General features: G+C 42.6%; 1 protein-coding gene across 1 annotated transcript in view; it reads right to left on the bottom strand.

Moving 5' to 3' along the window:
• grin3bb (glutamate receptor, ionotropic, N-methyl-D-aspartate 3Bb) overlaps positions 1-16,628 on the bottom strand; it is a gene marked incomplete at both ends in the record, with an annotated part of 33,382 nt that extends 16,754 nt beyond the window's left edge. Inside the window, one exon of the mRNA XM_079220885.1 lies at positions 16,128-16,628. Within this exon, the coding sequence (XP_079077011.1) occupies positions 16,128-16,628 (501 nt within the window). The remainder of the gene's footprint in view (positions 1-16,127) is intronic.
• Between the last annotated feature and the right edge of the window lie 6,749 nt (positions 16,629-23,377).

Here is a 23,377-nt window from a genome sequence, read left to right as displayed (position 1 = left end):
GAACACTTAGCAGCACATTTATTCAACTCATCACTTCATGTTCTGAAGTGGGTCTGAAAATGAAACTTCAAATTGATGATGAGGAGTTCTGTGTCCCGGTTTAATGAGTCTGTGTCCGTGATGAAGAAGCTCTCTTAAATAATGAGTTTCCTCTGCAGCTGTGTGTTAAAGGAGTCCTGCTAACTGAGCAGACAGTGGGATAAAGTGAGATGACAGAATATTAATATTCACTCTCCTTACTCAAACACAGTAAACCAGTCTAGATATGCGTACGGTGGGTGAAAACACATTTAGTCAAATGTTTTTGTGTTTAGTGACATTTTGTCAAATGTTAATGTGATAAATTTGTTAATTTGATAAATGTCTATTATGTTGTATTTTGGGAAATATTGTGAAATATGGAATGTTCTGACCCTCAGTGCTTTCTCTTATCACCACCAGGTTCATTTCAACACGATGCATCCCAAGTCTCTTAATGCCGTTTCCTCGATCCTCCATTGAACCGGAAGTTGTTCTGCATCGTCATAATGACGTCCGTCCCAAAGCTCCTATTCTGCTCTGAGGAGGAGGCGGAGGAGGAGCCATGATCGAGGAGGATGAGGAGCCATGATCGAAGAGCCACGAGAGCGGGCTTCCAGGATCAATATTTTAAGTGCATTTGTATTGGAATGTTCGCTAAAAACTGTCCGGACCAGAAAACAACTCCATTACACTGATCATGTGTTCAGACACAAACTCCTCAAGTCTCTCAGCTGTGAAAGCCGACTGACGGCTGACCACACATCAGCTGTGATCAGCTGTGATCACATGTCAGCGGCCGCAGTTATCAGAAACCAACGTCGCTTCACGTGACGCTTCACAGGAAAGGACTTCTCATGTCTCTTAAAGGTCAGAGGATGTCGTATGTGTACAGATTGTAAAGCCCTCTGAGGCAAATTTGTGATTTTGGGCTCTACACAATGAATTGAAATTGAAGCTCTTCTGTCTCCTTTGCAGAGTTTAAATGAAGCTGACAATGAGAACGAAGAAGGCTGTGGGACCCTTTGACCTTCAGATGAGCCGTAACGTCCTGATCCAAACCCCTAGGGACAAAGACCCTGAACACAACTTGGCTGACAATAAAAAATGGTCCCCAAAGAAAATTACTGGAAAGATAGACTCTAGAGTTTATATTGAACAACAAGCAGCAGTTGAACACTCAGCACGTTCTCGTTAAAATTATCTGAGATCTAATTCAACTCACCCCAAAAAGATGTGTGGTTGAGCACAAACAATGTATTTGGTCAGATAACGTGTTTATGATTGTATTTTATTTTTATTTGCCCTTTGTATTTTTTGTTAATCGCATGGAATTCAAGAAGTACAATGAGTATGACGCATTCAGGAAGTACAATGAGCATGACGCATTCAGGAAGTACAATGAGCATGACGCATTCAGGAAGTACAATGAGCATGACGCATTCAGGAAGTACAATGAGCATGACGCATTCAGGAAGTACAATGAGCATGACGCATTCAGGAAGTACAATGAGCATGACGCATTCAGGAAGTACAATGAGCATGACGCATTCAGGAAGTACAATGAGCATGACGCATTCAGGAAGTACAATGAGCATGACGCATTCAGGAAGTACAATGAGCATGACGCATTCAGGAAGTACAATGAGCATGACGCATTCAGGAAGTACAATGAGCATGATGCATTCAGGAAGTAGCCGGATGTAATAGTCTGTCTTCAGTCTGTCTTTAGTCTGTCTTCAGTCTGTCTTCAGTCTGTCTTTAGTCTGTCTTCAGTCTGTCTTCAGAATAGTGCTCAGTCTTTAAAGACAGGCTGCAGTTCATCTCACTAAAAGCTCTTTGATTAAAGAGGACAGACAGATCAATGAGTCTTTCTGGCTGCTGGCTCTGATCCAGCCCCCATCCATCACATCAAGCACAGAATACATTAAAGCAGCAGCTGTTTACATCCAACATTTAGGTAATCACTGCTCCATCCAATCACACGGGCCCACAGCCAGCTGGACCACGCTGGTACCAGGTCCAGATGCCCACAGAGACCACCAGGTCCATATCCCCACAGAGACCACCAGGTCCAGATCCCCACAGAGACCACCAGGAACAGATCCCCACAGAGACCACCAGGAACAGATCCCCACAGTGACCACCAGGAACAGATCCCCACAGTGACCACCAGGTCCAGATCCCCACAGAGACCACCAGGAACAGATCCCCACAGTGACCACCAGGAACAGATCCCCACAGTGACCACCAGGTCCAGATCCCCACAGAGACCACCAGGTCCAGATGCCCACAGAGACCACCAGGAACAGATCCCCACAGTGACCACCAGGTCCAGATCCCCACAGAGATCACCAGGTCCAGATGCCCACAGAGACCACCAGGAACAGATCCCCACAGTGACCACCAGGTCCAGATCCCCACAGAGACCACCAGGTCCAGATGCCCACAGAGACCACCAGGAACAGATCCCCACAGTGACCACCAGGAACAGATCCCCACAGTGACCACCAGGTCCAGATCCCCACAGAGACCACCAGGAACAGATCCCCACAGAGACCACCAGGAACAGATCCCCACAGTGACCACCAGGTCCAGATCCCCACAGAGACCACCAGGTCCAGATGCCCACAGAGACCACCAGGAACAGATCCCCACAGTGACCACCAGGTCCAGATCCCCACAGAGACCACCAGGTCCAGATGCCCACAGAGACCACCAGGAACAGATCTCCACAGTGACCACCAGGTCCAGATCCCCACAGAGACCACCAGGTCCAGATGCCCACAGAGACCACCAGGAACAGATCCCCACAGTGACCACCAGGTCCAGATCCCCACAGAGACCACCAGGTCCAGATCCTCCCCCGACAGGAAGGACTTTACTTGTTCCTCTCTTTATGAAACGTCCTCAGGGAAAGTGTGTTTCTGAAATCAGGTCAAGTTACTGGGAAGCCCCGCCCTTTTTCTTATGTCACCAGGTGGTCTGAGACACGGACGAGGTCAAAGGTCAGCTGGTGTGATTGTTGTTGAAGATTGAATTAACTGAAGGTCACAGTTATTACAGCACTGATGCATGCTGGGATATATGGCAGCCAGCCAGTTCCCCACAAAATGTTTCGGAGCGTGACCAACAGCATTACACAGCGTCACACACACACACACACACACACACACACACACACACACACACACACACACACACACACACACACACACACACAGTTAATGTGGAGCATTTCAGTCTGTCTGGATGAGGAGGATGAGAAGAAGCTCATAGTCTGTAGTATAAAGTACTGACAGAAGCTTAGTCTGTAGTATAAAGTACTGACAGAAGCTCAGTCTGTAGTATAAGGTACTGACAGAAGCTTAGTCTGTAGTATAAAGTACTGACAGAAGCTTAGTCTGTAGTATAAGGTACTGGCAGAAGCTCAGTCTGTAGTATAAAGTACTGACAGAAGCTCAGTCTGTAGTATAAAGTACTGACAGAAGCTTAGTCTGTAGTATAAAGTACTGACAGAAGCTCATAGTCTGTAGTATAAAGTACTGACAGAAGCTCAGTCTGTAGTATAAAGTACTGACAGAAGCTCAGTCTGTAGTATAAAGTGCTGCCAGAAGCTCATAGTCTGTAGTATAATGTACTGACAGAAGCTCTCAGTCTGTAGTATAAAGTACTGACAGAAGCTCATAGTCTGTAGTATAAAGTACTGACAGAAGCTCAGTCTGTAGTATAAAGTGCTGACAGAAGCTTAGTCTGTAGTATAAAGTACTGACAGAAGCGCAGTCTGTAGTATAAAGTACTGACAGAAGCTCAGTCTGTAGTATAAAGTACTGACAGAAGCGCAGTCTGTAGTATAAAGTACTGACAGAAGCTTAGTCTGTAGTATAAAGTACTGACAGAAGCGCAGTCTGTAGAATAAAGTACTGACAGAAGCTCAGTCTGTAGTATAAAGTACTGACAGAAGCGCAGTCTGTAGTATAAAGTACTGACAGAAGCTCAGTCTGTAGTATAAAGTACTGACAGAAGCTCAGTCTGTAGTATAAGGTACTGACAGAAGCTTAGTCTGTAGTATAAAGTACTGACAGAAGCTTAGTCTGTAGTATAAGGTACTGGCAGAAGCTCAGTCTGTAGTATAAAGTACTGACAGAAGCTCAGTCTGTAGTATAAAGTACTGACAGAAGCTTAGTCTGTAGTATAAAGTACTGACAGAAGCTCATAGTCTGTAGTATAAAGTACTGACAGAAGCTCATAGTCTGTAGTATAAAGTACTGACAGAAGCTCAGTCTGTAGTATAAAGTACTGACAGAAGCTCAGTCTGTAGTATAAAGTGCTGCCAGAAGCTCATAGTCTGTAGTATAATGTACTGACAGAAGCTCTCAGTCTGTAGTATAAAGTACTGACAGAAGCTCATAGTCTGTAGTATAAAGTACTGACAGAAGCTCAGTCTGTAGTATAAAGTGCTGACAGAAGCTTAGTCTGTAGTATAAAGTACTGACAGAAGCGCAGTCTGTAGTATAAAGTACTGACAGAAGCTCAGTCTGTAGTATAAAGTACTGACAGAAGCTTAGTCTGTAGTATAAAGTACTGACAGAAGCTTAGTCTGTAGTATAAAGTACTGACAGAAGCGCAGTCTGTAGAATAAAGTACTGACAGAAGCTCAGTCTGTAGTATAAAGTACTGACAGAAGCGCAGTCTGTAGAATAAAGTACTGACAGAAGCTCAGTCTGTAGTATAAAGTACTGACAGAAGCTCAGTCTGTAGTATAAAGTACTGACAGAAGCGCAGTCTGTAGTATAAGGTACTGACAGAAGCTCAGTCTGTAGTATAAAGTACTGACAGAAGCTCAGTCTGTAGTATAAAGTACTGACAGAAGCGCAGTCTGTAGTATAAGGTACTGACAGAAGCTCAGTCTGTAGTATAAAGTACTGACAGAAGCGCAGTCTGTAGAATAAAGTACTGACAGAAGCTCAGTCTGTAGTATAAAGTACTGACAGAAGCTCAGTCTGTAGTATAAAGTACTGACAGAAGCGCAGTCTGTAGTATAAGGTACTGACAGAAGCTCAGTCTGTAGTATAAAGTACTGACAGAAGCGCAGTCTGTAGAATAAAGTACTGACAGAAGCTCAGTCTGTAGTATAAAGTACTGACAGAAGCTCAGTCTGTAGTATAAAGTACTGACAGAAGCGCAGTCTGTAGTATAAGGTACTGACAGAAGCTCAGTCTGTAGTATAAAGTACTGACAGAAGCTCAGTCTGTAGTATAAAGTACTGACAGAAGCGCAGTCTGTAGTATAAGGTACTGACAGAAGCGCAGTCTGTAGTATAAGGTACTGACAGAAGCTCAGTCTGTAGTATAAGGTACTGACAGAAGCTCAGTCTGTAGTATAAGGTACTGACAGTACACAACCCAGAACTACAGAGGACACAACCCAGAGCTACAGAGAACACAACCCAGAGCTACAGAGAACACATCCCAGAGCTATATAGTCCACAATGCAGAGCAACAGAGAACACAATGCAGAGCTGTAGACAACCATGTGAAAGCAACTCTCTGCTGAGAGAGGAAGAGGAGTGACAGCAGAGAGGAAGAGGATAATCCTCTTCTGATCAAAGACTTTCTAAACAGTAAATACATGTTTCACTTCATCAGAGAATCCAGCAGCTCAGTCACACTGGATCTATTTCACCCCAAGACAACACTACACAACAACACAGCTACACAACAACACAGCGACACAACACACCTACACAGCTACACAACAACACAGCTACACAACAACTACACAACAACTACACAGCTACACAACACACCTACACAGCTACACAACAACACAGCTACACAACAACTACACATCTACACAACAACCCAACACAGCTACACAACAACCCTACACAGCTACACAACAACTACACATCTACACAACAACTACACATCTACACAGCAACCCTACACAGCTACACAACAACTACACATCTACACAGCAACCCTACACAGCTACACAACAACACAGCTACACAACACACCTACACAGCTACACAACAACACAGCTACACAACAACTACACAACAACTACACAGCTACACAACACACCTACACAGCTACACAACAACACAGCTACACAACAACTACACATCTACACAGCAACCCTACACAGCTACACAACAACACAGCTACACAACACACCTACACAGCTACACAACAACACAGCTACACAACACACCTACACAGCTACACAACAACACAGCTACACAACAACTACACAACAACTACACAGCTACACAACACACCTACACAGCTACACAACAACACAGCTACACAACAACTACACAACAACTACACAGCTACACAACACACCTACACAGCTACACAACAACACAGCTACACAACAACTACACATCAACACAACAACCCAACACAGCTACACAACAACCCTACACAGCTACACAACAACTACACAGCTACACAACAACACAGCTACACAACAACTACACAGCTACACAACAACACAGCTACACAACAACTACACAGCTACGGAACAACACAGCTACACAACAACTACACATCTACACAGCAACCCTACACAGCTACACAACAACACAGCTACACAACAACTACACAACAACTACACAGCTACACAACACACCTACACAGCTACACAACAACACAGCTACACAACAACACAGCTACACAACAACTACACAGCTACACAACAACACAGCTACACAACAACTACACAGCTACGGAACAACACAGCTACACAACAACTACACATCTACACAACAACCCTACACAGCTACACAACAACTACACAGCTACACAACAACACAGCTACACAACAACTACACAGCTACACAACAACACAGCTACACAACAACTACATAGCTACGGAACAACACAGCTACACAACAACTACACATCTACACAGCAACCCTACACAGCTACACAACAACACAGCTACACAACACACCTACACAGCTACACAACAACACAGCTACACAACAACTACACAACAACTACACAGCTACACAACACACCTACACAGCTACACAACAACACAGCTACACAACAACTACACAGCTACACAACAACTACACAGCTACACAACAACTACACAGCTACGGAACAACACAGCTACACAACAACTACACATCTACACAGCAACCCTACACAGCTACACAACAACACAGCTACACAACAACTACACAACAACTACACAGCTACACAACACACCTACACAGCTACACAACAACACAGCTACACAACAACCCTACACAGCTACACAACAACTACACATCTACACAGCAACCCTACACAGCTACACAACAACTACACATCTACACAGCAACCCTACACAGCTACACAACAACTACACATCTACACAGCAACCCTACACAGCTACACAACAACTACACATCTACACAACAACCCTACACAGCTACACAACAACCCTACACAGCTACACAACAACTACACATCTACACAACAACCCTACACAGCTACACAACAACCCTACACAGCTACACAACAACTACACAGCTACACAACAACACAGCTACACAACAACTACACAGCTACACAACAACACAGCTACACAACAACTACACAGCTACGGAACAACACAGCTACACAACACACCTAAACAGCTACACAACTACACAGCTACACAACAACTACACAGCTACGGAACAACTACACAACTACACAACTACACAGCTACACAGCACACCTAAACAGCTACACAACTACACAGCTACACCACAACTACACATCTACACAACAACCCTACACAGCTACACAACAACTACACAGCTACGCAACAACACAGCTACACAACAACACAGCTACACAACAACACAGCTACACAACAACTACACAGCTAGGGAACAACACAGCTACACAACACACCTAAACAGCTACACAACTACACAGCTACACAACACGGAAGGAGGAAGTAGGAGGAGTCAACACTGAGAGAGTAGGCGGAGTCAACACTGAGAGAGTAGGAGGAGTCAACACTGAGCGTATGAAGTAGGAGGAGTCACCACTGAGAGGAGGAAGTAGGAGGAGTCACCACTGAGAGGAGGAAGTAGGAGGAGTCACCACTGAGAGGAGGAAGTAGGAGGAGTCACCACTGAGAGGAGGAAGTAGGAGGAGTCACCACTGAGAGGAGGAAGTAGGAGGAGTCACCACTGCCAGAGGATCTCACTCTCTGGGAAAGTGAGATCATAATAAATATCAAATGACATCACTGTGATGTAACGCTGAGAAATAAAAGCGTTCATTCTTGGTGTTTGTGGTCAAAGATAAACTCTGCTGAATGATGACAGACGGCTTCAAGGTCATTCACACTAAATCAACGAGAAAGTTATTCATAATTCATAATCATAAGGTTTCCTGATACGTAACGAAACAGGTTAACTACCTGACTCTCTCTCATTCTGTTAAACTCATGATGGCATCATCGTGATGGAAACAGGTTAACTACCTGACTCTATAAACATATTCGTGCTGGAAGAGTTGCTGGTTCCTCAGCTGCAGAAGAGACGACCTTGAAAGAAGACAGGAGTGTTATTATCATCCAGTGTGACGCTGCAGGAATACATAGGAGCCTCCTCTTAACCTACTTAGGTTATACTGAATATGAATATGTCTTATTGCTGTTATCAGTTGGAAATGTTCCTCACTGACGTCTGAGAGCCTGAAGGCAGCTCAGGGCTCAGTGTGTGTGTGTGTGTGTGTGTGTGTGTGTGTGTGTCTGTGTGTGTGTGTGTGATGTCTTGTTGCAGAAAGATTCTTCGAATGAAGCATAACTTGTGTTGATGAACGTGAACGGAATTCATGACAAACTGGAAGCTGTTAGGTGTTGTCAGTCCCACAGGACCTGAACACACCCTGTGTGTGTCGGTGTGTGTCGGTGTGTGTGTGTGGGTGGGTCTGATATGTTCAGTAGTCTGTTTATCAGCTCACACACACACACACACACACACACACACACACACACACACACACACACACACACACACACACACACACACACACACACACACACTAATTAGGACCATCTACTACTAATACTAGTGGAGATGTTTCCTTTCTTATTCATAACCTGAGCTTTGCACTGAAGCACGTTCATGTTTCAGTGTTCATGATGGAGGAAGATGAAGAAGAGAGGGGAATCTGTTCTGTGAACATCAAACAGCTGCTCTGAGTCATTGAGTCTCTGAGTCTCTGAGTCTGAGTCTGAGTCTCTGAGTCATTGAGTCTGAGTCTCTGAGTCATTGAGTCATTGAGTCTGAGTCTCTGAGTCTCTGAGTCATTGAGTCTGAGTCTGAGTCTCTGAGTCTCTGAGTCATTGAGTCTCTGAGTCTCTGAGTCTGAGTCTCTTAGTCTGAATCTCTGAGTCTGAGTCTCTGAGTCTGAGTCTCTGAGTCTGAGTCTCTGAGTCTGAATCTCTGAGTCTCTGAGTCTGAGTCTCTGAGACTGAGTCTCTGAGTCTAAGTCTCTGAGTCATTGAGTCTCTGAGTCTCTGAGTCTGAGTCTCTGAGTCTTAGTCTCTGAGTCTGAGTCTCTGAGTCTCTGAGTCATTGAGTCTGAGTCTGAGTCTCTGAGTCTCTGAGTCATTGAGTCTCTGAGTCTCTGAGTCTGAGTCTCTGAGTCTGAGTCTAAGTCTCTGAGTCTCTGAGTCATTGAGTCTCTGAGTCATTGAGTCTCTGAGTCTGAGTCTCTGAGTCTGAGTCTGAGTCTCTGAGTCATTGAGTCTCTGAGTCTCTGTGTCTGAGTCTGAGTCTCTAAGTCTCTGAGTCTCTGAGTCTGAGTCTCTGAGTCTGAGTCTCTGAGTCTGAGTCTCTGAGTCTGAGTCTCCGAGTTTGAGTCTCTGAGTCTGAGTCTCTGAGTCTCTGAGTCTGAGTCTGAGTCTCTGAGTCTGAGTCTCTGATTCTGAGTCTCTGAGTCTCTGAGTCTCTGAGTCTGAGTTTCTGAGTCTGAGTCTCTGAGTCTGAGTCTCTGAGTCTGAGTCTCTGAGTCTGAGTGTCTGAGTCTCTGAGTCATTGAGTCTCTGAGTGTCTGAGTCTGAGTCTGAGTCTCTGAGTCTCTGAATCTCTGAGTCTCTGAGTCTCTGAGTCTGAGTCTCTGAGTCTCTGAGTCTGAGTCTCTGAGTCTGAGTCTCTGAGTCTGAGTCTGAGTCTCTGAGTCTGAGTCTCTGAGTCTCTGAGTCTCTGAGTCTGAGTCTCTGTGTCTGAGTCTGAGTCTCTAAGTCTCTGAGTCTCTGAGTCTGAGTCTCTGAGACTCTGAGTCTCTGAGTCTGAGTCTCTGAGTCATTGAGTCTCTGAGTCTCTGAGTCTGAGTCTCTGAGACTCTGAGTCTCTGAGTCTGAGTCTCTGAGTCTGAGTCTCTGAGTCATTGAGTCTCTGAGTCTCTGAGTCTGAGTCTCTGAGTCTCTGAGTCTGAGTCTCTGAGTCTGAGTGTCTGAGTCTGAGTGTCTGAGTCTCTGAGTCTGAGTCTCTGAGTCTGAGTCTGAGTTTCTGAGTCTGAGTCTCTGGGTCTGAGTCTCTGAGTCTGAGTCTCTGAGTCTGAGTCTCTGAGTCTGAGTCTCTGAGTCTCTGAGTCTGAGTCTCTGAGTCTGAGTCTCTGAGTCTGAGTCTCTGAGTCTCTGAGTCTCTGAGTCATTGAGTCTCTGAGTCTCTGAGTCTGAGTGTCTGAGTCTGAGTCTTAGTCTCTGAGTCTGAGTCTCTGAGTCTGAGTCTCTGAGTCTGAGTCTCTGAGTCTCGGGTAGCCTGAGCTGGACCAGCATCCGCAGGAGGACCAAAGTGTACCTTCAAACCCAGAGATATAAATATATAAAGCTCAGTTATGAAACTCTTTCATCAGCTCAGAGAACAGATTCTATGAAGAGTCACATCTCTAAATATCAGCAGATTAAATATGTTGAATTATATTCTCTGTAGTTTTAACTGGATTGTTTTCAGCTTGGAAATGAAAATCTCTGCAGAGATAATCTCATCAACACTCGTGCTTTTAGTCTGAAAGCCTCCGGCAGGAAGTTCTGCCTGGTCTGGTTTCTCCCACTGAGCATGAACGTATCATTCTGAGAACACTTTTACATTGTATTTTCATACTCAACTTATAATTACGTGATGAACAGAACAAAAGGAACTTAAACTTTAGATTTGAGACGTCAGTAAATATCTTGTGATTCTGTGTTTGAATCATAGATCTGAGGTATTTTTATGATTTTACATCATTTCTTAAATTCACTTTCAAAGTCACTTGCATATGAGATACATACTCATTTGTTGTATTTCAAAAATGTCAGAACAATCTCAGCTCTCTATATAATGAGGCACCGTTGGTATAAGGCACAAGGGTAAAGAGATAATTTGGCCCTAAAGCTGAAACATGTAAGCGTGATTTTTGAAGTTCTTCATATCTCTTGTGGAAACATAACTTCACTCAGGAGGAGGAAGCGTTTTGTTGATGGAAATAGTTTTACCAAAGGTCTCAGGTTCACAAAGGCAGTGGAATATATGAATACAATGGTAGATACATGTCAATAAATGTCTTATACCAAACTTTGTATTATGTTTTTTTGAGTAGAAGTGTTGTCTGTTACTACTTTCATCAGAGAGAGACTGAGACAACATGAGGAAGGACTTCATTACAGACCTTCACGGGTCAGACCTGAAGCATATGAAACGGGTCGGAAGAGGAGAAGGGAACAACATCCGGGTTTCAACATACTGACTGATGGACGTGTTACAACATGTCTGAGACATGACACATCTTACCTGTACGGTGTGATGCTACAACATGTCTCATCAATGTATACATGTTTAATCAACGTGTATAATCAACGTATACGTGTATAATCAACGTATACGTGTATAATCAACGTGTATAATCAACGTAAATGTGTATAATCAGCATATACGTGTATAATCAACGTATACGTGTATAATCAGCGTATGCGTGTATAATCAACATATACGTGTTTAATCAACGTGTATAATCAACGTATACGTGTATAATCAGCGTATACGTGTATAATCAACGTATACGTGTATAATCAACGTAAATGTGTATAGTCAACGTGTATAATCAACATATAGGTGTTTAATCAAAGTGTATAATCAGCGTATACGTGCATAATCAACGTAAATGTGTATAGTCAACGTGTATAATCAACAAATAGGTGTTTAATCAAAGTGTATAATCAGCGTATACGTGTTTAATCAACGTGTATAATCAGCGTATACGTGTATAACCAACGTGTATAATCAATGTATACGTGTTTAATCAACGTGTATAATCAACGTATACGTGTATAATCAACATATGTGTATAATCAACGTATACGTGTATAATCAACGTATACATGTATAATCAACGTAAACGTGTATAACCAACATGTATAATCAACGTATACGTGTATAATCAACGTATATGTGTATAATCAACATGTATAATCAACGTATACGTGTATAATCAACGTATATGTGTATAATCAACATGTATAATCAACGTATACGTGTATAACCAACATGTATAATCAACGTATACGTGAATAATCAACGTATATGTGTATAATCAACATGTATAATCAACGTATACGTGTATAATCAACATGTATAATCAACGTATACATGTATAATCAACGTATACGTGTATAATCAACGTATAGGTGTATAATCAACGTATACATGTATAATCAACGTAAACGTGTATAACCAACATGTATAATCAATGTATACGCGTATAATCAACGTATAAGTGTATAATCAACGTATACGTGTATAACCAACGTGTATAATCAACGTAAAGGTGTATAATCAACGTAAAGGTGTATAATCAACATATACGTGTATAACCAACGTGTATAATCAACGTAAATGTGTTTAATCGACGTGTATAATCAACGTATACGTGTATAACCAACGTGTATAATCAATGTATACGTGTTTAATCAACGTGTTTAATCAACGTGTATAATCAACATATACGTGTATAATCAACTTATACGTGTATTAGCAACTTGTATAATCAACGTATATGTGTATAATCAACATATATGTGTATAATCAACGTATACGTGTATAATCAACGTATACGTGTATAAAATTAACTTGTATAATCAACGTATACGTGTATAATCAACGTATACGTGTATAATCAACGTATACATGTATAAAATTAACTTGTATAATCAACGTATACGTGTATAATCAATGTATACATGTATAATCAACGTATACGTGTATAAAATTAACTTGTATAATCAACGTATACGTGTATAATCAACGTATACGTGTATAATCAACGTATACGTGTATAATCAACGTATACGTGTATAAAATTAACTTGTATAATCAACGTATACGTGTATAATCAACGTATACGTGTATAAAATTAACTTGTATAATCAACGTATACGTGTATAATCAACGTATACGTGTATAATCAACGTATACGTGTATAAAATTAACTTGTATAATCAACGTATACGTGTATAATCAACGTATACGTGTATAATCAACGTATACGTGTATAAAATTAACTTGTATAATCAACGTATACGTGTAAAATCAACGTATACGTGTATAATCAACGTATACGTGTATAAAATTAACTTGTATAATCAACGTATACGTGTATAATCAACATATATGTGTATAATCAACGTGTTTAATCAACGTATACGTGTATAATCAACGTATACGTGTATAATCAACGTATACGTGTATAATCAATGTATACGTGTATAACCAACGTATACGTGTATAATCAACTTGTACAATCAACGTCAGTGAGAATGAGTTTTAGGAGACAGAGTCTCTCTGAGGCTCCTGACTTTCTGTTAAATTCAACGTAATCAACGTGTTTAATCAACGTGTATAATCAACATATAGGTGTTTAATCAAAGTGTATAATCAGCGTATACGTGTATAATCAACGTAAATGTGTATAAAATTAACTTGTATAATCAACGTATACGTGTATAATCAACGTATACGTGTATAATCAACGTATACGTGTATAAAATTAACTTGTATAATCAACGTATACGTGTATAATCAACGTATACGTGTATAAAATTAACTTGTATAATCAACGTATACGTGTATAATCAACGTATACGTGTATAATCAACGTATACGTGTATAAAATTAACTTGTATAATCAACGTATACGTGTATAATCAACGTATACGTGTATAATCAACGTATACGTGTATAAAATTAACTTGTATAATCAACGTATACGTGTAAAATCAACGTATACGTGTATAATCAACGTATACGTGTATAAAATTAACTTGTATAATCAACGTATACGTGTATAATCAACATATATGTGTATAATCAACGTGTTTAATCAACGTATACGTGTATAATCAACGTATACGTGTATAATCAACGTATACGTGTATAATCAATGTATACGTGTATAACCAACGTATACGTGTATAATCAACTTGTACAATCAACGTCAGTGAGAATGAGTTTTAGGAGACAGAGTCTCTCTGAGGCTCCTGACTTTCTGTTAAATTCAACGTAATCAACGTGTTTAATCAACGTGTATAATCAACATATAGGTGTTTAATCAAAGTGTATAATCAGCGTATACGTGTATAATCAACGTAAATGTGTATAGTCAACGTGTATAATCAACATATAGGTGTTTAATCAAAGCGTATAATCAGCGTATACGTGTTTAATCAACGTGTATAATCAGCGTATACGTGTATAACCAACGTGTATAATCAATGTATACGTGTTTAATCAACGTGTATAATCAACGTATACGTGTATAATCAACATATATGTGTATAACCAACGTATACGTGTATAATCAACTTGTACAATCAACGTCAGTGAGAATGAGTTTTAGGAGACAGAGTCTCTCTGAGGCTCCTGACTTTCTGTTAAATTCAACGTAATCAACGTGTTTAATCAACGTGTATAATCAACATATACGTGTATAATCAACTTATACGTGTATTAGCAACTTGTATAATCAACGTATACGTGTATAATCAACATATATGTGTATAATCAACGTGTTTAATCAACGTATACGTGTATAATCAATGTATACGTGTATAATCAACGTATACGTGTATAATCAACGTATACGTGTATAATCAACGTATACGTGTATAAAATTAACTTGTATAATCAACGTATACGTGTATAATCAACGTATACGTGTATAATCAACGTATACGTGTATAATCAACGTATACGTGTATAAAATTAACTTGTATAATCAACGTATACGTGTATAATCAACGTATACGTGTATAAAATTAACTTGTATAATCAACGTATACGTGTATAATCAACGTATACGTGTATAATCAACGTATACGTGTATAATCAATGTATACGTGTATAATCAACGTATACGTGTATAAAATTAACTTGTATAATCAACGTATACGTGTATAATCAACGTATACGTGTATAATCAACATATATGTGTATAATCAACGTGTTTAATCAACGTATACGTGTATAATCAACGTATACGTGTATAATCAACTTGTACAATCAACGTCAGTGAGAATGAGTTTTAGGAGACAGAGTCTCTCTGAGGCTCCTGACTTTCTGTTAAATTCATAATTTGTAAAATTGCCAATATGTCTGGTTTCTTCCTTCTTCAATCAAGATGCAATAGCAACAGCAGAACCAACTGTTTGGCACAGAACCAGAGAACCACAGAACCACAGAACCAGATAACCACAGAACCACAGAACCAGATAACCACAGAACCAGATAACCACAGAACCAGAGAACCACAGAACCAGAGACTTGGTTCTTTACAAATGGAGCGTCGTTTAAAAGGGAAATCATCGTTATGGATCATGTACCAAACACTTTATGAACTTTTTGTTTGATGTTTATGTATGATACAACACAACAACAACACAACAACAACAACAACAACAACAACACAACAACAACACACATCAGCTAGTCCGCTCCCTCCTTCACATCAAACAGGTCAAGATCAAACCGGACCACAGACCACCAGAACCCAGACCCGGAGCTGCATGCAGTGCAGGACGTGCTGCGGGTGTAGGTGGGTCCAGGTGGGTCCAGGTGCGGGTCTTACCTGCGTGCGCAGCGGCTCTCCGTGCTCAATGACGCTGAGGAACGGGATCTCCAGGACCGAGGACAGGAAGTCCAACTGCAGCAGCTCGTCGCGGCTCTGCGGGAAGGCCAGCACGGCAGAGACCCCCTGGTCCACCACGCCCTGGCACACGACCCGGGACACGGACTCCGGGTCCGCGGCGGCCGGCTGGCGGGAAACCAGCTCCAGACTTAAGTTGTAGGGCAGGAAGTGGTCCCGGTCCCTGTCCCGGTCCCGATCTTGGTCCCGGATCTGGTCCCGGCTCATGGTGGCCGCCACGCGGCTCAGCGCCGCCTGGACGCGCACGCGCGCCGCCCGCTGCGCCGGCAGGAGCGCGCCCACGCGCACAGTGTGTCCGATGCGAGCCAGGAGGTGGCACGGGTCCGGGTGGAGGAGGACCGGGGGCACGAGCAGGACCTGCAGGAGCAAGACCACGAGAGACCGGGACCAGGAGGACCGGGACCAGGAGGAGGAGGAAGACATCCTGCTGCGCTCTCAGCATCACTCTGCCGATCCTCAGGTCTCCTGCTGCTGAGCACCGAGAGGGGGGGGGGCAGGAGGAGGAGGAGGAGGCGGAAGAGAAGGAGGAGGAGGAAGAGCAGGAGGAGGAGGAGGAGGAGGAGGAAGAAAAGGAGAAGGAGGAGGAGGAAAAGGGAGAGCAGGAGGAGGAGGAAGAGAAGGAGGAGGAGGAAGAAGAGGAGGAGGAAGAGAAGGAGAAGGAGGAGGAAGAAGAGGAGGAGGAAGAGAAGGAGGAGGAGGAGGAGGGAGAGCAGGAGGAGGAGGAAGAGAAGGAGAAGGAGGAGGAAGAAGAGGAGGAGGAAGAGAAGGAGAAGGAGGAGGAAGAAGAGGAGGAGGAAGAGAAGGAGGAGGAGGAGGGAGAGCAGGAGGAGGAGGAAGAGAAGGAGAAGGAGGAGGAGGAAGAGGAGGAGGAAGAGAAGGAGAAGGAGGAAGAGCAGGAGGAGGAGGAGAAGGAGGAGGAGGAAGAGCAGGAGGAGGAGGAAGAGCAGGAGGAGGAGGAGGAGAAGGAGGAGGAGGAAGAGCAGGAGGAGGAGGAAGAGAAGGAGGCGGAGGAGGAAGAGGAGGAGGAGGAGGGAGAGGAGGAGGGAGAGCAGGAAGAGGAGGAGGAGGAAGAGGAGGAAGAGCAGCAGAAACTTAAACATCTTTGAAGGTTATTCAAGGTTAAAGTCAAAGTTCCCGTTGTTCTTTTCACCAGAAGATCAATAAAGTCATCAATAACCTTTATGAAGGGTTTCATAACTTAAATATGATATTTAAATATGATATGAAATAAAACCTTTATGTCATAATCACATGATCATAACGTAGATGTGATAAACACTCATGTGTAAAAACAGAATCAGTAATCATTTATTTACCATGATATGTTTACACAAACAAGGAATTTTTCTTGGCGGAAGGTTCATGACAGACGAGACAAACAACAACCAACAACAACAGACTGTGAGGTCTTGGTCCTGATGGAGCATGAGGTCTTGGTCCGGATGGAGCATGAGGTCTTGGTCCTGATGGAGCATGAGGTCTTGGTCCGGATGGAGCATGAGGTCTTGGTCCTGATGGTCTGTGAGGTCTTGGTCCTGATGGACTGTGAGGTCTTGGTCCTGATGGTCTGTGAGGTCTTGGTCCTGATGGAGCGTGAGGTCTTGGTCCTGATGGTCTGTGAGGTCTTGGTCCTGATGGACTGTGAGGTCTTGGTCCTGATGGTCTGTGAGGTCTTGGTCCTGATGGAGCGTGAGGTCTTGGTCCTGATGGACTGTGAGGTCTTGGTCCTGATGGAGTGTGAGGTCTTGGTCCTGATGGAGCGTGAGGTCTTGGTCCTGATGGAGCCTGAGGTCTTGGTCCTGATGGAGCCTGAGGTCTTGGTCCTGATGGAGCATGAGGTCTTGGTCCTGATGGAGCCTGAGGTCTTGGTCCTGATGGAGCGTGAGGTCTTGGTCCTGATGGAACATGAGGTCTTGGTCCTGATGGAACATGAGGTCTTGGTCCTGATGGAGCGTGAGGTCTTGGTCCTGATGGAGCGTGAGGTCTTGGTCCTGATGGAGCGTGAGGTCTTGGTCCTGATGGTCTGTGAGGTCTTGGTTCTGATGGTCCAGGGTGAGAGCGGTCAGCTACGATCTTTCTTGCTCGCTTCAGAGTCCTGGAAGTGAACAAGTCCTGAAGGGACGGCAGATTGCAGCGAATCACCTCTCAGCAGGGCGGATGATGCGCTACAGCCTGGTCCTGTTAGGATGGAGTCACACAGGGTGAGAGGGCGTCACACAGGGTGATAGCTAAGTGGTTAGCATGCCTGTCTTTCAATCAGAGGGTTGGTGGTTCGTGCCCCGGCTCTGCCAGCCCATGTCGTTGTGTCCTTGAGTAAGACACTTAACCCCTAAGTGCTCACCGTTGCTGTGCCTACTGTGTATAGAGTAAACACATAAGTCGCTTTGGATAAAAGCATCAGCTAAATGTAACGTAATGATAGAGGAGTCACACAGGGTGGTGGGTGCTGGGGCTGCGTTCTTCCTGAAGTTAGGGTTAGCTTGACGGACTGGAGTACAGAGAGAAGAAAAGAGGGGCCTGAGATGTGTGTGCTGCTTCCTGTCAGAGCTGAAGCCCACAAACAGGATCCTGTTAGCGTGGGTTCTTTCCGTGTCAGACATACTTCAGCAGAACCATTCCATTAGTATTTGACAGCAGTGGGATTTTTGGGGAGAATCCAGCTCAGATTTCCTCCGTGAGGTTTTGATTCGTCATCGTCAAAACATCAGAGAGCTGGGCCACCGTTACATAACACACACTCACTCACTCCCATATAAACCAATTCTTCTTGAGAAAAAGGGAAACAACCTAAATAACATTAATAGAATCATCCAAACTGTTTGATCCTCAGATTGATGCAAAGAGATCTGAAATCAGCTCTCTCACTCACACAGACACAGACACACATACACACAAACACACACACACACACTCTCACACACACATACACACATACGCACACACACTCAGAGTTTGTTTGTATGATTTTCATCACGAGGTTACCAGGTTTATTGTTTGCCATTGTTCAACACAACAAACTGTTCCTATGTGGAGGATGAGTTCAAGTCTGGGACCTGAACCAGTCCTAACTATAGACCTGAACCAGTCCTAACTATAGACCTGAACCAGTCCTAACTATAGACCTGAACCAGTCCTAACTATGAACCAGTCCTAACTATGAACCAGTCCTAACTATAGACCTGAACCAGTCCTAACTATAGAGTACAGGACGTGCTGCGGGTGCAGGTGGGTCCAGGTGCGGGTCTTACCTGCGTGCGCAGCAGTGAATCATGTGAACCAGATCTATGTGAATCATGTGAACCAGATCTATGTGAACCAGATATATGTGAACCAGATCTATGTGAATCATGTGAACCAGATATATGTGAACCAGATATATGTGAACCAGATCTATGTGAACCAGATATATGTGAACCAGATATATGTGAACCAGATCTATGTGACCCATGTGAACCAGATCTATGTGAACCAGATATATGTGAACCAGATCTATGTGAACCAGATCTATGTGAACCAGATCTATGTGACCCATGTGAACCAGATCTATGTGAACCAGATCTATGTGAACCAGATCTATGTGAATCATGTGAACCAAATCTATGTGAATCATGTGAACCAGATCTATGTGAACCATGTGAACCAGATATATGTGAACCATGTGAACCAGATATATGTGAACCAAATCTATGTGAATCATGTGAACCAGATCTATGTGAACCATGTGAACCAGATATATGTGAACCATGTGAACCAGATATATGTGAACCAAATCTATGTGAATCATGTGAACCAGATCTATGTGAATCATGTGAACCAGATCTATGTGAATCATGTGAACCAAATCTATGTGAATCATGTGAACCAGATCTATGTGAACCATGTGAACCAGATATATGTGAACCATGTGAACCAGATATATGTGAACCAAATCTATGTGAATCATGTGAACCAGATCTATGTGAACCATGTGAACCAGATATATGTGAACCATGTGAACCAGATATATGTGAACCAAATCTATGTGAATCATGTGAACCAGATCTATGTGAATCATGTGAACCAGATCTATGTGAATCATGTGAACCAGATCTATGTGAACCATGTGAACCAGATATATGTGAACCATGTGAACCAGATATATGTGAACCAAATCTATGTGAATCATGTGAACCAGATCTATGTGAATCATGTGAACCAGATCTATGTGAATCATATGAACCAGATATATGTGACCCATGTGAACCAGGTCTATGTGACCCATGTGAACCAGATCTATGTGACCCATGTGAACCAGATCTATGTGAACCAGATATATGTGAACCAGATCTATGTAAACCAGACCTATGTGGACCCTAACCCTTTAAACCAGGTTTAAGCCTAAACTTAGATTCAGGTTCAGGTCGGGCTTTGGGAACGCATGATGTTTATTTAGAGCGAGTTTCGAGTTGATCTGATTTGTTTCTTGGAAATCAGTTCCAGTTTAAAGTTTTATTAACAACAACAACAACAACAAACCAACACATATTCTTGCGGCTCGAACCCGATAAAAATTGACATATTTACATAAACATGATCAAATAATTAAAATGAGAACCAGATCTATGTGAACCAGATATATGTGAACCAGATCTATGTGACCCATGTGAACCAGATCTATGTGAACCAGATATATGTGAACCTGATCTATGTGAATCATTTGAACCAGATCAAGGTGAATCATGTGAACCAGATATATGTGAACCAGATATGTGTGAACCAGATCTATGTGAATCATGTGAACCAGATCTATGTGAATCATGTGAACCAGATCTATGTGAATCATGTGAACTAGATATATGTGACCTATGTGAACCAGGTCTATGTGAACCAGATATATGTGAACCAGATCTATGTGAATCATGTGAACCAGATCTATGTGAATCATGTGAACCATATATATGTGACCCATGTGAACCAGGTCTATGTGACCCATGTGAACCAGATCTATGTGACCGATGGGAACCAGATCTATGTGACCCATGTGAACCAGATCTATGTGAACCAGATCTATGTGAACCAGATATATGTGAATCATGTGAACCAGATATATGTGACCCATGTGAACCAGGTCTATGTGACCCATGTGAACCAGATCTATGTGAATCATGTGAACCAGATCTATGTGAATCATGTGAACCAGATATATGTGACCCATGTGAACCAGGTCTATGTGACCCATGTGAACCAGGTCTATGTGACCCATGTGAACCAGATCTATGTGACCCAAGTGAACCAGATCTATGTGACCCATGTGAACCAGATATATGTGAACCAGATATATGTGAACCAGATCTATGTGAACCAGATCTATGTGAACCAGATATATGTGAATCATGTGAACCAGATATATGTGACCCATGTGAACCAGATCTATGTGAATCATGTGAACCAGATCGCATGTGAATCATGTGAACCAGATATATGTGACCCATGTGAACCAGGTCTATGTGACCCATGTGAACCAGATCTATGTGAATCATGTGAACCAGATCTATGTGAATCATGTGAACCAGATATATGTGACCCATGTGAACCAGGTCTATGTGACCCATGTGAACCAGGTCTATGTGACCCATGTGAACCAGATATATGTGAATCATGTGAACCAGATCTATGTGACCCATGTGAACCAGATATATGTGAACCAGATATATGTGAACCAGATCTATGTGAACCAGATATATGTGAATCATGTGAACCAGATATATGTGACCCATGTGAACCAGATCTATGTGAATCATGTGAACCAGATCTATGTGAATCATGTGAACCAGATATATGTGACCCATGTGAACCAGGTCTATGTGACCCATGTGAACCAGATCTATGTGAATCATGTGAACCAGATCTATGTGAATCATGTGAACCATAAATATGTGACCCATGTGAACCAGGTCTATGTGACCCATGTGAACCAGATCTATGTGACCGATGGGAACCAGATCTATGTGACCCATGTGAACCAGATCTATGTGAACCAGATCTATGTGAACCAGATATATGTGAATCATGTGAACCAGATATATGTGACCCATGTGAACCAGGTCTATGTGACCCATGTGAACCAGATCTATGTGAATCATGTGAACCAGATCTATGTGAATCATGTGAACCAGATATATGTGACCCATGTGAACCAGGTCTATGTGACCCATGTGAACCAGGTCTATGTGACCCATGTGAACCAGATCTATGTGACCCATGTGAACCAGATCTATGTGAACCAGATCAATGTGAACCAGATCTATGTGAATCATGTGAACCAGATATATGTGAATCATGTGAACCAGATCTATGTGACCCATATATATGTGAACCAGATCTATGTGAACCAGATATATGTGAATCATGTGAACCAGATCTATGTGACCCATGTGAACCACATATATGTGAACCAGATATATGTGAACCAGATCTATGTGAACCAGATATATGTGAATCATGTGAACCAGATATATGTGACCCATGTGAACCAGGTCTATGTGACCCATGTGAACCAGATCTATGTGAATCATGTGAACCAGATCTATGTGAATCATGTGAACCAGATATATGTGACCCATGTGAACCAGGTCTATGTGACCCATGTGAACCAGGTCTATGTGACCCATGTGAACCAGATCTATGTGACCCATGTGAACCAGATCTATGTGACCCATGTGAACCAGATATATGTGAACCAGATCTATGTGAACCAGATCTATGTGAACCAGATATATGTGAATCATGTGAACCAGATATATGTGACCCATGTGAACCAGATCTATGTGAATCATGTGAACCAGATATATGTGACCCATGTGAACCAGGTCTATGTGACCCATGTGAACCAGATCTATGTGAATCATGTGAACCAGATCTATGTGAATCATGTGAACCAGATATATGTGACCCATGTGAACCAGATCTATGTGAATCATGTGAACCAGATCTATGTGAATCATGTGAACCAGATATATGTGACCCATGTGAACCAGGTCTATGTGACCCATGTGAACCAGGTCTATGTGACCCATGTGAACCAGATATATGTGAACCAGATCTATGTGAACCAGATATATGTGAATCATGTGAACCAGATCTATGTGACCCATGTGAACCAGTTATATGTGAACCAGATATATGTGAACCAG

This window comes from Taurulus bubalis (genome assembly GCF_910589615.1).
Source record: "Taurulus bubalis genome assembly, chromosome: 7".
Classification (NCBI taxonomy): Eukaryota; Metazoa; Chordata; class Actinopteri; order Perciformes; family Cottidae; genus Taurulus; species Taurulus bubalis.
This window is presented reverse-complemented; position numbering and strand designations above follow the sequence as displayed.